Source organism: Typopeltis vanoorti, chromosome 18 (genome assembly GCF_054136105.1).
Source record: "Typopeltis vanoorti isolate ZY-2024b chromosome 18, IOZ_Tvanoo_1.0, whole genome shotgun sequence".
NCBI lineage: Eukaryota > Metazoa > Arthropoda > Arachnida > Uropygi > Thelyphonidae > Typopeltis > Typopeltis vanoorti.
In genome coordinates this window covers 21,727,087-21,749,792 of record NC_143566.1, presented here as the reverse complement: position 1 = coordinate 21,749,792, position 22,706 = coordinate 21,727,087, and the positions used below count along the sequence as shown (strand labels likewise).

The 22,706-nt window shown below is 36.0% G+C and overlaps 1 protein-coding gene across 1 annotated transcript in view; it reads right to left on the bottom strand.

Moving 5' to 3' along the window:
- The window catches only part of LOC150096533 (hemocyte protein-glutamine gamma-glutamyltransferase-like), a 56,633-nt gene that overhangs the window by 17,650 nt on the left and 16,277 nt on the right, over positions 1-22,706 (bottom strand). Inside the window, exons 2-6 of the mRNA XM_090408211.1 lie at positions 14,844-15,062; positions 14,249-14,452; positions 11,080-11,358; positions 10,120-10,238; positions 7,513-7,620 (exon numbers count right to left, since the gene is read on the bottom strand). Coding sequence (XP_090264337.1) covers positions 7,513-7,620; positions 10,120-10,238; positions 11,080-11,358; positions 14,249-14,452; positions 14,844-15,018 — 885 coding nt within the window. The 5' untranslated portion in view covers positions 15,019-15,062. The remainder of the gene's footprint in view (positions 1-7,512; positions 7,621-10,119; positions 10,239-11,079; positions 11,359-14,248; positions 14,453-14,843; positions 15,063-22,706) is intronic.

The window sequence follows — 22,706 nt, the reverse complement described above, 5'->3', positions numbered from 1 at the left end:
ACGACTACTTAAGCTCTTTTTATAAAGGACTTCTTATAGGCATTGGATATGAAGGAGGAATTAATATACTGTAATTCTTTTTGTAAAAGTTCTTCTGAAGAACAAAAGGAGTTGGCTCTATGAACTAGTGTTTTTATAGTACCTGCCTTTTGGCTGGAATGGCGATGTGATTCAACGTGGATGTACTGGTCTGTATGAGTCTCTTTCCTATAGACTGTGAATTGTAGATAACCATCTGGTTGGCAGAGGTCTAGAAAGGCTAACTGCTTATTTACTTCTACTTCTAGGGTGAACTGGATCCTTGGATGAAGTGCATTAATTTTTGAGAGAAACTGTTGTAGTTCTTCTGAGGTGCCCTTCCATATGGCAAAAATGTCGTCCACATATCTGAACCAAATGTTAGCTCTGGGTGTAATGTTATCAAAGATACGCTGTTCGAAATGCTCCATGAAGTAGTTGGCAATAGCAGAAGATATTGGATTACCCATTGCTGCCTCTTCGATTTGTTGGTATAACTGGTTTTTGAAGAAAAAATAACCGGATTTTATTACAAATTCAAATAATTTGACAATGTCTGGAGGAAATTCTTGGTGTAGTAATTCTATGCTGTCCGCCAACGGAACATTCGTAAATAGCGAAACAACATCTAGACTAATCATAATCTCCGAATCGCCTAGATGCAGATCGGAAATTTTATTTCTGAAGTCCACAGAATTTTTTATATACGTAGCAGTTCTTCTAGTTGAAGAAGTGAGTAAATTTGACAGAAATTTTGATATTTTGTAAGTGGGACAACCTATACAGTCTACAACCGGTCTTAATGGAATTCCTGGCTTATGTACTTTTGGAAGACCATATAATCTCGGTGGGCGTCCGAAGGAGGTCTTTAGTGTTTTCTTTTTATCTTCATCCCATATCGATATTTTTTCTATAAAGGCATTAAGCTTTCTTATTTGACTACCGGTAGGATCTGAAGTGAGGGCCTATAAGTCGAATAGTCGCGGAGTAACAGTGATATTTTTCTCTCGTATTCTCTTTTGTCTTGGATGACTACAGCCTTCCCTTTGTCAGCTTTCGTAATAATTAGGTTCTTGTTATTTTTTTTTAGCGATTTCAGTGCTTTTTGTCCAGCATACGATAGTTTCGGCTTGGCGTTAAAAAGATTTTTGCACACTCGAATCTTGTTCTGTTAGCTGTTTTTTTGGGGTAAGGATCGAATACTTCTGTGTATACTATGGAAAAAGTCTATTATGGGTACTTTATTCGCAGCAACGGCAAAAGTATGCCCTTTTGACAGAACAAAACGTTTGCTGTTCTGTTAGTGGGCGGCCTGATACGTTGATCACTACTCTATCTGTATCAATGACAGTATTACTAGATTAGGGGTGGCTCACCAGTGAATCAAACTTGCGTTTCAATCTATCACGGGAAGCATTAAAAACCTTTCGGTATGACATCGATGAAATGCGTAAAACGGTGTTAAAATTTTCAGTCTCTAATGCTGGTTCTATAGCGTTCTTGATATCTATTATTTCTTTGTTCAGAAGGGCAAGAGATTTCTTTGCTTCTTGTAGCTGACAATTTAACAGTGACCTACTGGCCTTTATATAAATCCGATGGGCTCTTTGAGACTTAAAAACTTCTTTTAGTTTACAGCAGGTAGGAATAACTTGAGCCAACTTACATCGCTTTAGGAATATTATTCTATTAATGCAATTCGCCTTCTTAACTAATAGTTTACCGTATCTGGCACATCGTTTAGAAGTAGACTCTCCGTAAAGTCTTGATATAAGTTTCAATAAGGAAATACCGGAAATTCCAGCCAAAAGGCAGGTACTATAAAAACACTAGTTCATAGAGCCAACTCCTTTTGTTCTTCAGAAGAACTTTTACAAAAAGAATTACAGTATATTAATTCCTCCTTCATATCCAATGGCTATAAGAAGTCCTTCATAAAAAGAGCTTAAGTAGTCGTGTTCCAGCATCCTCTTCAAGTACAGAAGAACCTACACGTATACCTATCCTCTGTGTACACAGGGTTAGTGAACGCATAGCTAAGGTGCTAAAACCACTAAATATCGGTGTGGCTTTTCGACCCATCAGAAAAATCTCCACATTCCTAATGTCTCCAAAGGACAAGCTCCCACATCTCAGCTATCCAGGTGTCTACCAGATTTCCTGCTCGTGTGGATTATCATATTTCGGACAAACAGGAAGATCTGCTCAGGTCCAGTTAGAAGAACACCAGTCGTACATCAGTACAATACAGTACCTTGAACCCGAACAGTCTGGAATTGCAGAACATGCCATCAACACCAGACATAGAGTTAAGTGGAACAAGACAAAAGTCATTCACAAAAGTTGGTTCCTAATGGAACGGCTATACAAAGAAACATGTGAAACATTACTTCACTCTCCTAACCTAAATAGATCCGATGGTCTACGTCTTTCCCCCTTGTGGGAGATAGTACTTTATAAAGCAGCAAACCTTTCTTAACATATAATTGTATACACACACACACACACACACACACACACACATATATATATATATATATATATATATATATGTATATGTATATATATATATATATATACATACATATGTGTATATACATACATATGTGTATATATATACATATATATATATATATATGTATATACATACATATGTGTATATATATACATATATATATACATATACATATATATATATATACATACAGGGTGTTCGGGATAAATTTGACATATTTATAATTAATTATATTTTTCCGTAAGTTACATGTATTAACACACACTTCTCTTCATTTAAAAGTTTGGACCCTTCTTCATTCATATACAAGATGTCAGAAAGGATGGATAGCTGGAACCCACCTGAATCATGGAAGAGAATAACTTGTATCATGATGATTCGTGCCCGCCATCAAAATAAGGATATTACGACTGCTGCCCAATGCTCCCTGAATACAGTAAAAACAATCAGGCATGAACTAGAGACTTGCAATGGTGACTACGAGGATGTAGCAAGAAGAAAGATCCCTAGCAGACGATCTGATTGCGTTCGTACAGCAGAATTCCTCGCAAATCTGCAGGAACAGGTGTTGAAGAACCCTGGCATTGGAATTCGGGCTTTGTTCGTGGAGTTGCTAACTGTAGTCAAGCCCTGGATAACAAGGGTAGCCAATGGTAGGCCGTATGTATGGCAGCAGGATTCGGCCCCTTGCCACACCTCTGGGAAAAGTCAAAAATGGTTGTCTGAAAATTTCTACGACTTCACCAGTCCAAATGTTTGGCCTCCAAACTCCCCAGACCTTAACCCCATGGATTATTTTGTATGGGGCGCAGTTGAAAAAGACACCAATCGCACTTCCAGTAATACAAAAGCCCAGTTAATGGATAAAATTAAAACAGTTTTTGCGGCCCTTCCAAGGGAGACTGTAGCATCAGCTTGTTCGAGGTTCCGAAGCAGAATTGAAGCTGTGATCGATGCTAATGGTGGTTATTTTGAGTAAATCTTGTTGATAGTATTGTAATTAACTCTGCCTGTAATGTTTTTTTGTCAATTCATTAAATTTAATAGATACAAAGAAGATTTTCTTTTTCCTTACGAAACTGTCAAATTTATCCCGAACACCCTGTATATATATATACACATATATATATATATATATATATACACATATATATATATATATACACATATATACATATATACACATATATACATATATACACATATATACATATATACACATATATACATATATACACATATATATACATATATATATACATATATATATATATATATATATATATATACATATATACACAGTCATACCCCGACTTAAGCGAATTCGGAGTTACGCGGTTTCTTATATGTACGTATTCCAGTCCCGCTTCACGCCTCACCACTAGTCGTATCTTTCAGGCGCCGGCCGCATTCGCCAGTGTCGCACATGCTGTGAACAAGCACTGACGTGTTTCGCGCGGTCTCCATTTATACACGATTTTTATAGTCTACAAACCTTGCGATTGTTTAATGTTATGTTCTTGATAAAAAGTTTATCACATAAAAAATAATAATGTCATCCAAAAGAAGCAAGTCCGATTCTTCTACAGCTAGCAAGAAAAGAAAAACATTGACTTTGGAAACAAAACTGAACATTATTAAGGATTTTGAAGGCGGAATGAAAATTTGTGAGCTAGCAAAGAAGTTCGATCTACAGGAATCCACAGTAAGAACAATCATAAAAGAAAGGTTTACAGATTTTGGAGGGCATAGATTCTAACGAGGAACGAACTGTAGCCACAAGGCAAGGAATAAAAAATCATTAGCTTGCTATGAAGAAATTTTGCATGACAAGAAAAAGACATGCTGTCAGACGAATCTATTAGATTTTATGAAACCATCGAATTTTTTTATGTACGAAAAACTACAATTATGATTATATTTCTTAAAAAATATAGATGTTTTTGTAAACCTTTGGTCCCAATTGTATGTTTGTATATATAAATTACATGCAAAATTATACCCCGAGTTACTCGAATTCGACTTACGCGCTTTTTGTTGGTCCCACCTACCGCGTAACTTCGGGGTTTTACTGTATATATATATATATTTTTTAATTATTATAATTGAATAAATAAATAATTATTATTTAATAATTAAATAACTAAATAATTAAATTTAAATTATTTAAAAAAATAAAAATGAAATAAAAAAATAAATAATAATAATTAAATAAATTTAGGAAATTTAACCTTAGCTACTTAGGTGGCGCTTTGTGAATTTAACAGTTATTGTTTAATTAGCCTTGTACCTGTACTGATGATGTATATATATCATTTTGTATCTGAGTATCACAGGTGAAAATGATGTATATATATATATATATCATTTTCACCTGTGATACTCAGGTGAAAATTCTACGAATACAGAATAATTTACGTGAGTTAATTCCGTTATTATAATAGTTAGTAATATATATATATATATGATCATCGTAGTTTTTAAAGTGGCAATTATTTTGCTTGTATAACAGTTGGGAAATTTTATCTATAAAGCATGTGATTTCGCGTGTTGGCGACCGATTCTTACGTCTTTCATTTCTTTCTCTCCTTCAATGATAACGTCCAAGAGTTAATTAGGTAAATCTCATTCTGAAGAATTGAGTGATTCCGACCTGCTAAATTTAGATGCGCAGCGGGAAGATCCCGAAGAATACGAAGAAAATTTAACCACTGATAGTCAGCCAAAAGAGATTTCTCAGAAACAATTTGAAAATATTTTTCGTACAATCGAAGTTTTTAAGCAGTAATGCTTAGAGGCTGACCTTGATGAAGAGAGAAGCAGTAAAATTTGCAGAAGAGTAGAAGAGGCAATAGGGTCATACCGTCGCTTGTATGAAAAAAAGAAACAAAATGCCCACCAAACTATGTTAGCTCAATTCTCTGTTAAGAAGCAAAATAATAAATTTATATTCTGAATATGTTTTGTCTTAAGGCTTCATCGTTTTCTTTTAACTAGACCCTGAGACATACCCTAATTTTTTATAAAAAAAATTAAGGATCAAAAAGGAAATCTGAGGAACGAATTATGCATTTTCCCATAGGTTATTATATTCGATTAATGCGCCTGTTTTAAAGAACGCATTAGGCGCAATAATCGAGGGATTGCTGCATAATATGCGTTATCGTTAGTATTCATTTCCTGCACTAGAGGGCAGCACGAGTTACGTAGCCATCGGAATATATCAGAGTGTGGCCACTCACGTGTGGTGTGTATCTAATTTATTCACTTTATGTGATAGCTCAAAGTTTTTCTTACCAATTAAAACATTTTATTCCCTGCAATTCCCCGTGCATTTGAATCATTCACTTTTATCTACGAGTGTCATAAACAAATATAGAGTTCAGAAGATTTTTGACGGATGTACGTACTTCAGAATTTTCATTTTAGGAATGAGTTTTTATAAAAATACAAATAAATAAAAAATATATATATAAAATGTAAAAAAAAAACCATGAATAATGACCATCTATATAGAGATAATGGTTATTTGTGTTAGAGATAATTATGAGATAGAAAATGTCACGAGAAGGTTTTATATATATCAATAGTAATTGTGTTTTAATCGACCTCTTTGTCTGTTTTGAGGAGTTAAAAACCATCTTTTCTAGAGAATAAAAAGAAAAGATGGCTCCATCTCAATCAGACGAGTTAATTCAACTTCACTCACTACAGAATTGGAAAAATATTATTTCTGTCATAGACAAGATTTACACACGAGCTTTCCCATTATCTCTATTTCAAACAATAAAAAGGTGGGCTAATATAGCATCATTGAAGATAAATTGCATGATGACGTCAGGGCAGTTCAGTAGCGATTTGTAGTAGAGCCATTGATTAAAATATCCGCTTTAAAATTGCCCCAAACGCAGAACAAACCACACATCGTGACAAGCAAAAGATTTAAAAAATGCTTTTACTTAAGGTTTTTTTTTTTTTTTTCGTTTGCTTTTATCCAGTTGCAGTTCTGAATTAAAGCTAAAATTGGGGGAGGTGGTGGGTGGAGGCTGTTTTGAATGATGTTGCGTCATACAAGACACATAAAAAAAGTCAAAGCATTTTCTTAGAAAAGTTAACTTTTTTTATTACAAAACGCGCCATCTTTACGTGTAAGTGATAATCGATACTTTATTTCTTGAAAAGCTTATCTATCTATACTACTGTCTATAGAATTTCTGTGGAATTAGTGAAATTAGGCCAAAATGCGTTCATTTTAGTACTGTCAACTTCAATTGTTCACAGTAAATAACAATTCAATTAAATTAAAGTTTTACTGTATAGTTTTAGCGTCACTAAAACGTACTGGGGGTAAAATCTGCGATTCTCTTCTCTCCTCTCTCTCGCTGCCAAAAATTCCCCTTACTGTTTTGCTGAGCAAAGAGAAAAAAAAAAAAGTAACACATCAAAACATCGGTACTATCGTATCCCTTAAAATAGCCCATATTTATTTTACAACGTTGCATCGTACAACATTAATATCTCATTCTGAAGCATGAGCGCGTTGTCTCGAGAAGCATATTTAGAACGGGTTATCCTGAGAACAGTATTTCACTTCTCGGATTCTAGTTTCGTTTTCTTTCTCACTTTTTTGGTGAACTGTTTTTTTTTTTTTTTTTAAATCGACATATTTATATGAAGACATTTTTCACACGTCAGAAAGAACTGAAGCTCTGCATGAAGTTGTATAATATATTAAAATGTTAAAAGATTATGTTAAAAATTGCCTATTTATTTATCAAGAGTCTACGCAAAGATCATAGACAGCAGGCGTGTTCCCAGCTCATGTTCTAGAAAAGTTTACAATATTCTCATAGAAGTGAAAACATGATCATAATAATATTCATTATGATTACATAAAGCTCATTTAGAAACTTTTATGTCGAAATGATTTAAAAGACCGAGATATTTTTTATTTATGACTGAAATAGACAGTTGCTTACCATAGCAGATATAGCTCGAACAACTTTAATGGGATTGCCTCGTGCCGTATAGTCCAGGCGAGATCTTTCCAATATATACATGCAGGCTGGTAGAACAGCATCTGAAAACTGCCACAAATACATGGAATTATGATATACTGACGTTGATTGTCAGGATTCACTTGTATATATCAAAGAGTAATTCAGAACTTATAGGGTATTACAATGTCGAAAATACTTTGTAAATACTGTACTTAAAACTAATTTTACTTTTCATCGGCTAATAGCAATCGATCATTTTGAAAGGGTACAAAATATTGGCTTTGTGGCGCTTTCTCCCCGTTCATTGCTGCAACGAGTTTTTTGAACTACTAATAAATGAAAATTTCGCTTGTAGCTTTACTCTTAAGGGCTGAGATCAGGCCTTTTCCTTAATTCATTAAGGAAAAGGCCTGATCTTGATCTCATTTGTGTATCGTCCCCGAATTAAGTTCCTTTTACTAGTGAAGGTAAGAACCAGTGGCGGCCGGTGAAAATTTTAAGTGTGGCTGCAGCATATACAAAATAAGAAATTAAAAAATCGTTTTTTCCTAATCAGTAACTAATTTATTAATAAATAAATTTGCATATTAAAAATTGCTTTATTAAAAATATTTCACCTTCACCACGAACAAACACCAATAATAAAAGTTTCGTATCTCACAAAAATAACGCGCGCAAGCATACGATACACTGCCCAAGCGAGCAGTGTCGGAATGACTTGTAACGTGCAATCATAAGCGCAAACGAATATCGGCGAGTCTGGCTGCGATTGGTCGAACGTGATAATTCCGACACTGCGTTAGATCGCAGTGTATTTGTTTCGTAATGTAAAGCGTTAATCGAACAATTCCAATTATTAACTATTCAATCACTGTCGAAACATAAGCTGTAACCTTTAACATGTTGTATTGTATTTGTATAATGTTGTCAGCATTGTTATTATTTATAAACACCAACAAAATTAAAATTTTTAATTTTTTTCCTTGGGGGTGCTTGCAGTATCGCAATACTTATGTACGGGCCGCCACTGGTAAGAACATACTGCCAATGAGTGAGTTGGTACAGTCCCAATCTTGACCATACCGAATACTTTCGTATGCGGATCGTACCAGTGTCTGGTGACTCATTATCACAAACTAATGGAGAGAGAGACTATGCCTTACTTATGCACAGGCGCACGAGGCTCTAACTGTGGGGGCCTCGAAAAATTAGGACTAATTTAAAGGCCCCAAACAATGAGGGAGGGACCCCAGAGCAATCTAACGCCTCAAGCCCCCCCCCCCTCCCCGCCTTGGGAAAAGTGTAAGTACGACCCTGCCTAGAAGGGTACAAAATGACAGCTTCAAATGAAGGCTCACATAAATTGCTCACTTTAGGTTGTCTTGAAATATAGAACTGTCCCAGTTCTTATTTCAACATTTATATTAGTATCGGTGCAATACACTATTTTCCCAACGCATTATGTTGCAAAACGACCCTTCCTCCATGTTTTCTTCGAATGCTATGTACCATTGACTACGTAAACCAGTGGTCGCCAAAGTGGTCGATATTGACCCCCAGGGGTCGATATAACATTGTTAGGGGTCGATTCGGGCTCAGGGGTCGACAGAAAAATATAAGACATCATTGTACGGGTAATATTTAATTCGGTTAACTTGGATTACCTCCATCCTGAATGACAACGCAATTAAGAGTGAATCGTGGGAAAAGTGACATGAATAGGACCTCTAAGATGGAGCAAGGTCATGAAAACAGTTACGAAGGCCCATCATGTTACATAAGCCAAAATGACGTATTTATCAATAAACGGATGTCGGTAGTTCCCACCTGGTGGCGCAGCGGGAGCGAGATTGCAACACGTGTGCGGTTGCTTATTTACTTATACTTACACGTATTCGATCCCAGTTTCATTTTTGCGCATCGACATACAAGTGAGCGTTAATGTTCTAAAATTCATCAACATACATATTATAATTCAATCGTTATTCATTCACGAACTAAACTTCTCTATTTTGAAGTGTTGAGAAGGCCTGTAATTTTGTACATCCTATATATACCTATAGGAAGATTGTATTATTGTTATTTTGTTATCTAAATTAAATTTTATATATTATTTATCCCTCCTATCAAATATGTAATGTTAAGAAGGACGTCAAAAACAAAAACGTATCCCTTTGACGTTAAGCCAATATAATAATATATACTATATTATACATACAAGAAACACTGTAACTATAAAATAAACAATCTAAAAACTCACATAAGCGTCTTTTTTGCTTGTCCTATTATAATTACGTAATAGTAAAATAGAGGGGGTCGATAAAAAGTCAAGAAACTCTTGTAGGGGTCGACGGTCAAAGAAGTTTGGCGACCCCTGACGTAAACGAAACGGACAGGAGAAAAAGAGATCTGCGGTTAAGCATGTGCCTTTGTAGAATGACTACTGTCATTTGAAGCCAGTGTCGGCTACATCGAGAATTAAATATCTACTTTGCACACAGTTTCTGTTTCTCCTAGAGTTTGAAGTGAGCACATTTGTGTTTATTATTTTCCTATTAGCTTTAACTATCGATAATATCAAAGTACCTGTCCATAAATCCATTGTCGACCTCTGGGTTGAGTGTAGGAACCAACATATACCTTGCCCACATCGTTGAGGACATATTCGCGTCTCCATTCTTCACTTTCCATGTACACCATATCATCTGTAAAATAAATAGAAAATTTCGAATCATTATTTACGTCTTCATTAAACATTTTACAGTTTCTTTATGTCACGTTAGTACTTATTTTTGCGTAACTAGAACACTTTTTGTAAAAATGGAGCAAGTCTTATTCTTGTTGTCTGTGTTACATTCTAATGTACGTGTATAAGCCTATATTAATTTGAAATAGTCATTATACACTTGCTTGTCATCGTGTTTAGTTAATTATTCTTTTGATTTTGATTTTCGCAATCGCATTTTCTTTTTAATCAGCAAGAAGATAAATCTACAATTCGAATATATCAGTCTCGGCGACAGTGGCCTTCGAATGAAGACAATTACAATTAAGTTATACTTACGTGGGTTTGGATAGATGAAGTCGGTAACTTTATCGATACCAAAACTCCTTTGAGAATATTAACTGCAATGGCAATGAAAAACGCGATGCTGAGCAGGTACCAACTCAATTAACTTATGAGACAAATGTTAGATTTTTCTACGATTTTTTTCACAGAAATGGTAATATAGTGATATCGGAAATCTGATTTGTTGAGCCCACTCAGCGTGGTTTGACCGACTGGTTAACGTATTCACTGTCCAACAGGAGGATTCGAATTCTGCCGTTGGCATGGATGTTTGTGATAGATGATTTTAGGTGATAGATGATTTTGTCCCCCCCCTCCTTCCCTCATTGGAAGCTTCCAAAAAGTTCCATGTTTGGTTTCTAGAGCAAGATTCCCGGATTATGTAAAAAAATAAATAAATGTAAAAAAATTATAAAATATTGCTAATAAAATAAAAAAGCAATAAAAATAAATTTACGAATATCACAGTGACTAACCTTTGCTCCACGGATTAAACAGGATGTAAACATTCTCTTTGCACTCAAAACTCAAGCCGTATCTGACGATGTTCGCATGTGAAGATGTCAGGTAAGATGTAACATGAATCTTCCACAAGCCCACTCCTACAGTGGCTGGTACTTGCACGTGCAATGTGAGTATGTTTCCTTCGTGACGAGAAATGTAAGCATCCCACTTTGACTTGTCTTGGGTGAAGGATTTGTTTTCGGAGACTGGGAGATAGACTAGGGTTCCCTTACCCAGTTGTCTTTTAGGACCTGGAGAATAAAAATAATGAAAAAAAAAAAAACTTATTAAGCAGTCTGTGACTTCTTGCATATATTCCTAGCAACGAAGCAATATTTTACTATACTTTATTGTTAATAAAATTCTACTGTACTATAACATCTATCTCGTAATGTATTTTACTAATGCGTGATATATAAACTAGAGCTTAACCTGGTTTACACTAGATAAATAATTTATTGCTTGAGCTCAAGAGTAGTTAGAATAATAGTAAATTGATTGCTCTATAAACGTAACTCAAAACATTAATTTATGTTTAGTTGATGTCAGGTTGTTATTTTTATAAGATTTTTAAATTTGGCTCTGTACATTTTTGAAATTTTACAGTTCATATTCTGCATGCAATAAAGAAATATCAGAGAGAATCGCAGTAGCCTCATTGCCATATATTAAATGTATTCTGGCAAAATCGCCAGAATCTTTAAAAAAAAAAAAAAAAGACATTAAAGCCATTTTTACCTCAATATAATGATAGTTAAACCCAAACCAATAAATGATGCATGGAATTCCCTGCAAAATTTGAGAATATCAATCTTCTATAGTTGTCTATGTTTACTATATGCTTCTTCTTTTTTTTTTTTTTTTTCAGTTGTAGTCACAGACGCCTTTGATCAAACTGTAAATTTTCAGTTATTAGATAATATGAGTCTGCCATTAAAAAGGTATCTCAGTCAAAAAAATGTATGAAAGTGGAAAATTTAAGACACATCGACGTCATTGATTTAGAAGCAGTTTTAGTACATGACGTGTTTATCTCATGTTTTTATTTTCATATAATCTTAAAGTTTTCGCTACTCAAATGACTGTTTCGTTTCTTTCTCTTGGAGTGGCCTTCTAATGAGATTCATATGTCCTAATATTATATACGATTCTGTCTCGTCTTGTAGGACAAACACTGTACTATTATTTATGTAAGTAGTGTAGAAAATCATCTGATAGTTTATTGTTTCTCCATGGCACATTTTTTCCCTTTTTTTTTTTTTGCTGAAATTAAACGTTATTCGCCAGAAACAAAATTCTTCTTCCTCCGTTCGAGACAGGTTAATTGAACTGTAGTCAAAGAGGAAGAAGTTCGGAAATTTCGCTCTGCGGCACGATTAAAGCACGCACTCCTCTTTTCAACTAAGTGGTGCTTGACGAAACAGCTGCATCACACTGATATCACGGCGACCTTGACGTCGGCCCAACAGGTGCACTGCAGCCGGAAGAACAAACAGGGCATCAAAGTTTTCCTGTTCCTACCGATAAGCCAGATCACCCAAACCAAAACACCAGTAATAACCAACCATCAATTTTTAAAAGCAATACCAATCCACGCTGCCACGCGCAAATAATACAGCTGCCTTATAAAACATGCTATCAGTCATCAAACACTGAGATAAGTGTGGAATGACTGCTGGCGAGAGAAGAAAATCTAAACAGCGCTTAAAAGCCTGAAAATAGAGTGCGGAACATCTCTCCAACAGTTTAAAGGTCAAAGTCACAACTGGAGCAAAACATCAACGAACCAATATCGCCTGAGTCCACTGTCACAGTTTAAATGATGCAGATGAAAGGGCATTGGACATTGTAACAATATTTGGGAGCAATAAATCTACGATATCGCGAGATAAATGTATAAACTTGAAGCCTAAACAGATAACAATGACCTAAACAAATGTGGTAGATTGGTCGAATCGGCAATGACATCAATTAAACTATGCCGAAATTGATTTCTTTGATATAATCGAATCAACCGTTTTGTTCGATGTTGTCTTTTCGGTTCTATCTGCGTTTAGATGGATCGGGGTTATAATCATATTTTATATAGCGAGTAGTAATGATGTAGTGCAACTTTCGAAGGGTCTCATTAAATTCATTTCATATCACACTCTTTAATATTTTGCAAACTGTATGGTTTTCCCAATTTCGACGAACAATCAATGAAATTTCAGGTTCCTTTTTGTATTTACTTTCAAACACTTCGGCTACGTGGACTTGAGAAGAATTAAGCATTGTTTGGTTAAGTAGTGGTAACAAGATTTGATAATTATAATTATTATTAATACATAAAGCGACTGAAAAAGGCTAAATCGTGTAATTTTACAATAAACTAAATGAATCACTAAATGAATCAGCTAGTACTATTGGCATCATCAGGAGGGAGAGAGATCACCTACATATTATTTTGCAATTTTTCTCACAATAAAGGCATGTTTATGTTGTTTCGATCCATGTTGCAATCGTCTCATCAAACCAGTCCACAGGCTTCACCTCCTCTTGTGCTCCCCCAAATAATCAACTCCTACTCGAAAAATACCTTAGACAAGATTCTGACTCATGCGACTGTCATACATAGACCAAACAGGACGATCCTTCGAAATTTTTGTGCAAGTGAACATATGAGGGATGTAGAACGTATAGAAAGGACACGATTGGCAGTGCATAGTATACAAGAATATATACATACACCCTCAACGAAACTGATTCGCTCTTGTGGTACACGCCACGAGAACAGAACCATCAATCTTCATCGCATTGCAAATCCCTGATTGGGCACTGCAACGTTGCTCATATTGGTTGCAGTAGAAAATACAAAAACTAACTTGGAAACAATCCCTCAGTGTAACGCATTGATGTGTTATTGTTTCAAAATCACTTGGAATGATAGAAATGTCATTGTAACATTCGGAGGATTTTGTCTATATTTTCACTGTGATATTTCTAGTGATTGTCTGTCCCAATGGCACCAATTGTGAGACGTCTAAACACCGGGACTAAACATTGTTATTTATAAAATCTATATGAAATCGCATCTCTATATTATATTTAAATATACAAACATTTTTCTATACCTGCTGGCATGTTGTCTTTTGAACTTACCGCAACTGAGATTGAGCCTTAGTTTGTCTTCTTTATAGTTGAAAGGCCTCTTGAAGCGAATTGCCATGTAGAATGGCTGACCACGACGGAGAACAACGGAAGGGTCTTTTCCTTCTACAAGGTCGTACATGGATGTATTATGTGCTTTTGCATTGTTCTTGGCGTAAAATTCTACGTTCTCTACTGCGATTGGTTTACGAAGAACTGTGCAAGAACAAAACAAAAAAAAAATATATCGAGCAATATATATTATTATATTTCTTCATTTTGAATTAAACATTAAGTTTTAGTTTCTATAAAATATTAAAGAAGCTTTGCGTCAAACGTTCGTACCATTGCCATGATGAAGCAACTTGGAGACGTGGGCTAAAACTGATAACAAATATCACTACTCTTGTGGTACCACTTCTATGCATTAAGAGTTCCAATGGACAAACTAATGCACTAATCTTGTTCTTGGTAATTTTGATGTGGTTGTCCACTATGTATCGAAATTCATTGGATTCAAAAAAGTAAAACTCAGTTCTGAATTAATTACGTATTAAAAATAATTCCTTACATTCTCATTATCAGTTGTGTTCTTTTTTAATCTTACCTGTAACTTCATTGTCTTCCGTCTCGACAATACGACGGCGGCGTTCCATTTCACGTCGCATGCGCTCCATGACTTCGCGAAGATGAGCGTTGTATTCGTCCGGATCATAGCGCATTACTCTTCTTCCATAACGCCCTGTACCTCCGATGTTTCTTCGTGTATCGTAAAGCGACATGATGATAACACGTGCTTTCGACGAATACAAGAACTGCAAATTTCCTGTAAACACACCAATAATGAATTTATTTTATGGATATTGATAGTATTAGTTATCAAATATGGTTCTTAGCGCTTACCCCCCCCCCCCTGGTAACTTGCTTTTGCTGCTTATCCGTATTAGTTTATATAATCTTTTGATGTAGTGACCTATGATTGCCTCTCTTTAGCTGCTCAATCACACTTCAAATGTGCATCCTTGTCTTCGACTCCTTCAGTGAGCAACGCCACATGTCTTTTAAGATTAGTAACCGTGTTAAACGCACATTCGAGGTGCTCTGGTTTCCTGAAACTTCCCCTTCACAAATTCAAAAAAATTGCCAATGAAAACACAGTTCATACGGTCACCTCATGATGACGCAACTAACGTCATCCTTAATTTAATTCCAAACCCACCAGACCATTCCCAGTGATATCCTGTCAAGAGTCTATGGGCTTTTAAGAGGATCTGGTGTTGAAGGGATAAGAAAATGACTAATACATTTCTCCCCGAACTCTAAAAACCAAATGGCTACCATATGCTAGGAAAATGCGTCTTCTCACAGCATTATGGAATTACCAGAACGTTTTGCTATCGAAATCACGCATTCAAAGTAACTAATTCATTACGCTTTAACTATCGTCCATTTAAAACAGTATCAAAAATAACTCGTCATTCCTTATGATATTTGTGTTGTATGGGCTAACCCTCGTTTTTCTGTGAATTCGAGGACATGCCTTGGAGTATTTTTCTCAACATAATACAGCTGTTGTATTCCGCTCTAAGAAATTTCTTTTAGTAGTTTTCGATATTGCCTGGTGTAAACGCACACTGAAGTCTGCATGTGACTCCACTGCTTTTCTTGTTCGACCATTTCGTTCCTGCAGTTTGGAGTAGGGTCATCGAATGTGCGTTTCTGTCCTGCTTGCTTTTCATTTTTGTCCTCCAGTTATCATTTTTAGAAAAATTTCTTGTGATATTAGAAATCCTTTTCGAACTTTCTCACAAACACTAGCCAACAATTACTCCTCCTTTTCAGTTTCTTCTTTCAAAACTTACATCAGAGCACTTTTCTCAACATTCGGATTCTTGTATTCGGGTCTTTCGCTAACTGTTTTTTTTTTTTTTTTTTTTTTTTCTATTCTAAAATAATTCGTTTGTTCTCTTTTTGGCGTCTGTTAAAATCGTACTGAAATTATCGCAATCGAAGAACGTAAAACCTTTATATAAAACCATTATTTCTCATTCTACATCTCTATTCGATTTCTTTCCCCGCAGTTCGTGCTCTTAATATGCACGCATATGTTGCACACATATTCACAGTCTCACGAATAATTTTCATGCTCTGTCCGCCCTGCATACAGGATGCATTATTGGATTCTTTTAGTAATATGTTATGTAGATTAAGAACAAAGGATCCCTTTCTGCTTTTTTTTTATTTATTTTTTGTTTTTATTTTTTTACAGAGCCTGTTTAACGCTAGCGATGCAGTTTTGCTCAGTTAATCAATAGAAAATATTTTCGACATAAACTTTTTTCCCCCTCTTCTTTGTTGCTTGACTGTTTTACGTAGTTTTTAATATCCTAACTTGTTCTCATAACCTTGAAGTTTAACAAGTAATTAATTACAAATTAAACGGAAATAAAAAACCGTGATTGCACACAACTTTTTCTTTGGTGACGCTCGATAATCATAAATAGATTCTTAAGGAAATCATGCGAATGTAATATTTAATGTATTGATTTTATTGTTCCTTAAAATAATTGTTGGTTAATTTGCTTAATGTTGCAACTTGTTGCTCTTTTAATCCCTCATTAGCTGAATCATAAAGTTGTCTTCAAACTATCTTCCTGAGACAGCAAATGGCGATGTTTGTTCAATGTTAACTCATTAACTTGACTGTAATGCTATGCAAGGTGTAATTCGTTAAAAATCAAAACGTACAGAAAGGACGTCTGTACAACTTTGCAATTTATAGTACTGAATTTATGCATTTCTAGAAGGTTTCGGTTTCTCTTCGAAACATAGAAGACTTAAATTTTAAGAGTATGGGTGAATAAATGTCGGAGAGATGCCACAAGGAATGCGCAGTGTAGTGTGGTAGAAAAAAAATATATATTTCTCTGCTAATTATGCGAATCAGCTATCATCAGTTATAAGTTAATTCTAATTAACTTATAACTGATGATAGCTTATAAATTAATTAGTTACTGGAAATTAATAATTCCAAATCAACTGTGGTTTATTTTTTTTGTCCTATATGCTCAGATTTTTTTTTGCGATAAATGATTTGAAGGTGGCACTGATTTTTTTCAACATTTAGTATTTTGCTGTATCATAACGCCAGATAGCATAGAGAGTGAGTTTAAAAGTTCAGTTGATGGTGAAAGTAAAAGTACAGGGCGAGAGAATGGCTTGACTGATAAGAAAAAAAAAAAAATGAAGAGTTTGCTGCAATGAGGGAGATAGCCCGGTTGCGCAGAGTGATACATAGGGCGAAGCGGCAGCTGGAGCGATTACAAAAATGTCTACCGAGTGGATCAGCTAACAAAAAGAAGCAATTGCGTGATAAGATCAATGAGAACATGATCGGGAGTGAAAGAAAAATTAAGCAACGATTGTTATATGGTGATTCAGTAGTAAATTGTGTAATAGATGAGAGTTTGACGAAATCGTGCTTTCCGGGAGCGAAAATTAATAATGTAAGTGAGGCTATTAGAGCACAGAAGCATAAGGTGAAAGAAATGATAGTAGTGGCCGGAACGAATGATTTAAAAGGTGAAAAATTTGCTATGAGAGAGGACGAAAGAATTACTAGCGGTAGCAAAAGAAAAGAGTGAGAGAGTTAAGATAGTTAGTCTGTTGCCGCGGTATGACAGAGTAGAGTTGAGAAGGAGGGCCATAATTGTGAGTGACTCTATGCGTAGGTTATGCAGGAGGAGTGAGTTTGACGGGCGAAAGGACTTATACAAGAAGGATGGTTTGCATCTAAATGGATTTGGTGTTCGGAGACTAGAAAAATTGTTGCTGAATGAAGTGAAAGTGGTGATGTGCAGAATCAGGAAAACTAGAGCTTTTAGGGAGGGTGGGGATGCTGTTAGGTGGACATGCAAACATCAGTGAGGCAGTTGAGTGTAAAAATGTGTTTAATATGCCTGAGTTAGGACGAAGGATAACAAACCAAAATGGGATAATTAGTATAAGGCGTAAAAATAGGACTGGGGCTAAGGGACTTCTGCACTTTATGTACACTAATGCCAGGAGTATTCGGAATAAGAAGGAGAAATTTTTGGCCTTGGTTGGCTCTTCCTGGCCACAAGTTATTGGCATTAGTGAGACATGGCTAACAGAAGATGATATAGTTAGTGGGATAGAATGTGAGGGGGTATAGTGTATTCAGGAAAGACAGAGAGAAAAGAATGGGGGTGGAAAAGTGTTATTGATGATAGCTGATGAACTGCAACCAAAGAGAATAGAAGTTCAATTTCAGGAGAGTGAAAATAGCACATTTGAGGCTATCTGGTGTGAGATTGCATAGCAGCACCCAATTTACAGTTGGGTGCTGCTGTAAAATAGGCGATGGAATAGATGATGGAGACAATATGCATAGGCAAATAGACTCAATGAGTGGAGGATAGGTAATTATTATGAGAGATGTCAACTATGGTAACATTGATTGGAAGGAGAAGAGGACAAATGGAGGAAGGAAATGAATTTTATGCAGTTACTAAGAGATAACTACCTGAGACAGCATGTAATGGAATATACTAGGGGTTCGAGAGTGCTTGACCTAGTAATTGCATCTGAGAAATTGACTATTATGAATATGACCATATTACCACCAATTGGTGAGAGTGGTCATAAGGTCTTGACCTGGCAAGGGCTGAATGTGTGAAATTTTCAATTAAGACAGAGTACATGTGGAATTACCGGGATGGTAATATGACGAGCTTAGGAGATTGCTTGGATCAGTGCCATGGCATGTTAAACTGCAAGGGCTGGATGTTGATAGTGCATGGGAAGTGGTTAAGGAGCATTTGAGGGAGGTAATGGCTGACTGCATACCTAGAGTCCGGAGAGTAAATCAAGTGGGAGTTAAGTGGATGAATAACACCATTAAGCTTGAGCTGCAAAAAAAGAAACAATCGTGAATGAAATTTAAGGAGAAAGGTGACTTGCAGGCACATGAACAGTACAAAGCACAGGCCAGAAGGGTAACCAGTATGGTAAGAAAAGCAAAAGCAGATTATGAAAGGAAATTAGCAACGCAAGCTAAAGAGAATCCCAAGCAGTTCTTTCGATATGCTGCAAGTAAAAGAAAAAATGTATACGGCGAAATGATTCTAAGGAATGCCGATGGTGGCAAGGAAGTAACTGAATCAGATGAAATTACTAAGCGAACACTTTCCAAGAGCATATCATCCAGGCTGTGATATTGCAAGCGAATGGCAGATACAGGAATTGAAGTGAATGAAATGGAGGTGAATAGTATATTATAGAACCTTAATGTGAATACATCTGTGGGATTGGATGGATGTGGGATCGAGTCTTACGTGAAGCGGCAAAGGAATTGTCATTTCTCTTGACCATTTTGTTTGATTTAAGTCTCAGCTCTGGGTTAGTCCCGAGGGGATGGAAAGAGAGAAAAATAATTCCATTGCATAAAGGAGATTCCAAGACTGCTGTTGCAAATTACCGACCGATCAGCATATCAGAAATCGTTGTCAAGGTTTTGGAGATATTAGTCAAGAGCAGAATACAGGAATGGATAGATGAAAATAGGATAATGTATGGAAGACAGCATGGTTTGGTGAAGGGTAGATCATGCCTCAGTACCTTGCTCACATTTTATAATACAGTGACGGCTGACCTGGATAAGGGTAATGGATTTACAGTGATACTGTTGGACTTTGCTAAGACCTTTGACAGGATATCACATGGAATTCTAATCAGTAAACTGCAGCACATGGGGATGGATATAGAGTTGGTGAGATGGATAGGAGGGTGGTTGATGGAGATATTAGAGTGTAGTTTATTAAGGAGTGGAGTCCAAAAGAGGGCCCGTTAGTAGTGGTGTGCTGCAGGTTCTGTCCTTAGACCACTGCTATTTAATTTGTTCATTAATGATATGGGAAAGGATCCGAGAGGAACTGTTCATTTATTTGCCGATGATGTAGTGTTGGGTAGGGCAATAGTGAATGCACTGATGTCAAAATTTTGCAGGATGATTTAGAGAGATTGGCAGTCTGGGTTAATGAGAATGGATGTCAATTTAATGTAGTAAAGTGAAAGGTTATGCATTTTGGATGAAAAAATTAGCAGCAGTATATCACATTGGTGGAACTGTACTCCAGGAAATTGACGAAGCCAGAGATGTGGGAGTGTTGGTGTACAGGGAGTTGAAGTTTAGGGGGGGGGGGACATTGCAAAAGTGGCTAAATCAGCTCATGAAATCGCTTTACTAAAGAATACTTTGATGAGCAGAGACAAGCAAGTTATTGTTCCTCTTTATCGAGCCTTGATAAGACATTATCTTGACTACTGTGCGCAGATCTGGGCCCCCTGGGTTAAAGATATGTGGGTTACAGAAATTGGTTGATAGGCGGAAAAGGGGTGATATGATTGAGACATTCAAATTACTGAAGAGTTTTTATAAGATCAATTCAGAAGAATTTTTTCAGAACAGGTCTGGTGATGGGAGAACCAGGGGACATCCATGGAAACCGAGCAAGAGTGTAGTTAGCAAGGGCGTTAGAACTAAGTTGTTTACTTGGAGAGTGGTGAATGAGTGGAATAAGCTGCCAGAGTTTGTTGTCGGTGCCATGATTGTAAATGAGTTCAAAGCAAAGTATGATAGATACTGTGCGAATTGCGAATAGTTGTTCTTGATACGATGAGTCTAAGGACTCCTTGGAGTTGCCCGTAATAATAATAATAGTAATAATTTGTTTTCTTCGATTACACGACAAACAAGATCCAAAGATGGCCTATCTCTGCTAATTACACTTATAATTGTAATGATACTGTGTTAACTTCGTAGCATTTTTTAAACCTGTGGATTGGTACACGCTGTTTACTTTTTCTTGATTATTTTTTTATGCGATAGGACTGCTTTTAAGAACTATGCATGCCGATAAACCTGACATTTTCTTTTTACCTGATAGTTAGTTTTTCACATTCGGCGTCTCTTATTGGACTTCATATAATCACTCTCTCGTACCACAGATATTTTGAGAGTGAAGTCTGCTAGAAGAAGAAGTAGTCGCTCAGTAAGACAAACACAAATATCCAAGCCCAAGGACCCATGGCTAATTGGTAGGAGAGCAGATGCGCAAACCACTGGGCCCATCAAGCCCACTTTTTTATGTACGATACTTATTTTTAAAAAATGCTAATACTGTAAAGCATAAACCAATCACTTGCTAATATACAAGAACATAAAAGGAAGATGGTTCTGTGTAATGTACAGACTCCGACCAGAATAAGCAGAAGAAGCGAATAAATATGTTGCATTTTTTCCACTGGAAAAAGAAAAGTTGTTTCTCCGAATTCAAATAACACGTGGCTGTGAAGGACGATCTTATATATTTACCACGTAAACATTCGATTTGTTGCAACTCCTTCCATTCTTCGTCTCACTCTATTAGTGATATTATGATATTTCATTCTCAAGGTAACTTTAAAGAATTGCAGAGTGCATTTCTGGGAACAGCTGTTGCATGTTTTTGTGCAGCATTGCGACGTAAACTGACTAACGTTAATTAAATCAGCCCAATTAAAATCAGTTTTGTATGTGCTTGGCAGAACTTCGGCCTTCACAGTCTCTGGAGACATTTTTATGTTTCCGAACACCTATTGAACTATGGTTTTATTACCTCATTACACATTCTTGGTGTTTTATTGACGGCCTCTAGAAAAAAAAAAGATTTACGACGAATTCCAGTCCATTACTTTCCCCTTGGTAGTTGCAGGAAATTGTGTAGGTTTTTTTCCTTGCAAAACACGAAAGTACATGAAGTTATGAGATTGATTCAGCAGCCTCCCATAGGGGATTCTATGCGTACTCTTGCTAATATTGTAAATTAATATTACGACTCTGAGCTGATATTCTTTTGTCATTAATTCTCGTTGAATTTGTTGTTGGTATATCGCTGAATATGTTGTTAATTTGATATATGCTTTATCGTCTAGTACCAGATACTCGTGAAACCTTCATAGTTGGAGAATGCATGTCACCTACGTCTTAATGAAAAGGCCTCAGCCAAACAAGAGTAACTTTATAAACCTATGATCGAAGAGCAAGATAGTTTCTCAAAAACTTTGGTTTTTCCCTTTCGCCTAACAGGTACTCTATTAGAATGCACGCAATTGACAATAGATATGATATATTCTCTCCTCTCCTCCCTCTTCCCCCACAAAATCTTCATCTAGAATGTAGCCATTAGGTGAAACGGAAGTCGGGAAAAAATTGTCTGCGAACAAGATTCGAGTCGACAGAAACTGGAAAAACAATTATGACTTGAGCATGGATAAGTTTCCTAATTCCTTGAACTAAATATACTGCGCCTCTGAATGTAAGAACTTTCATAATAATAATAATAATAATAATAATAATAATAATAAGGATATTTACACCGCACATTCTGAACGTTTTTTGTTTTTTTTA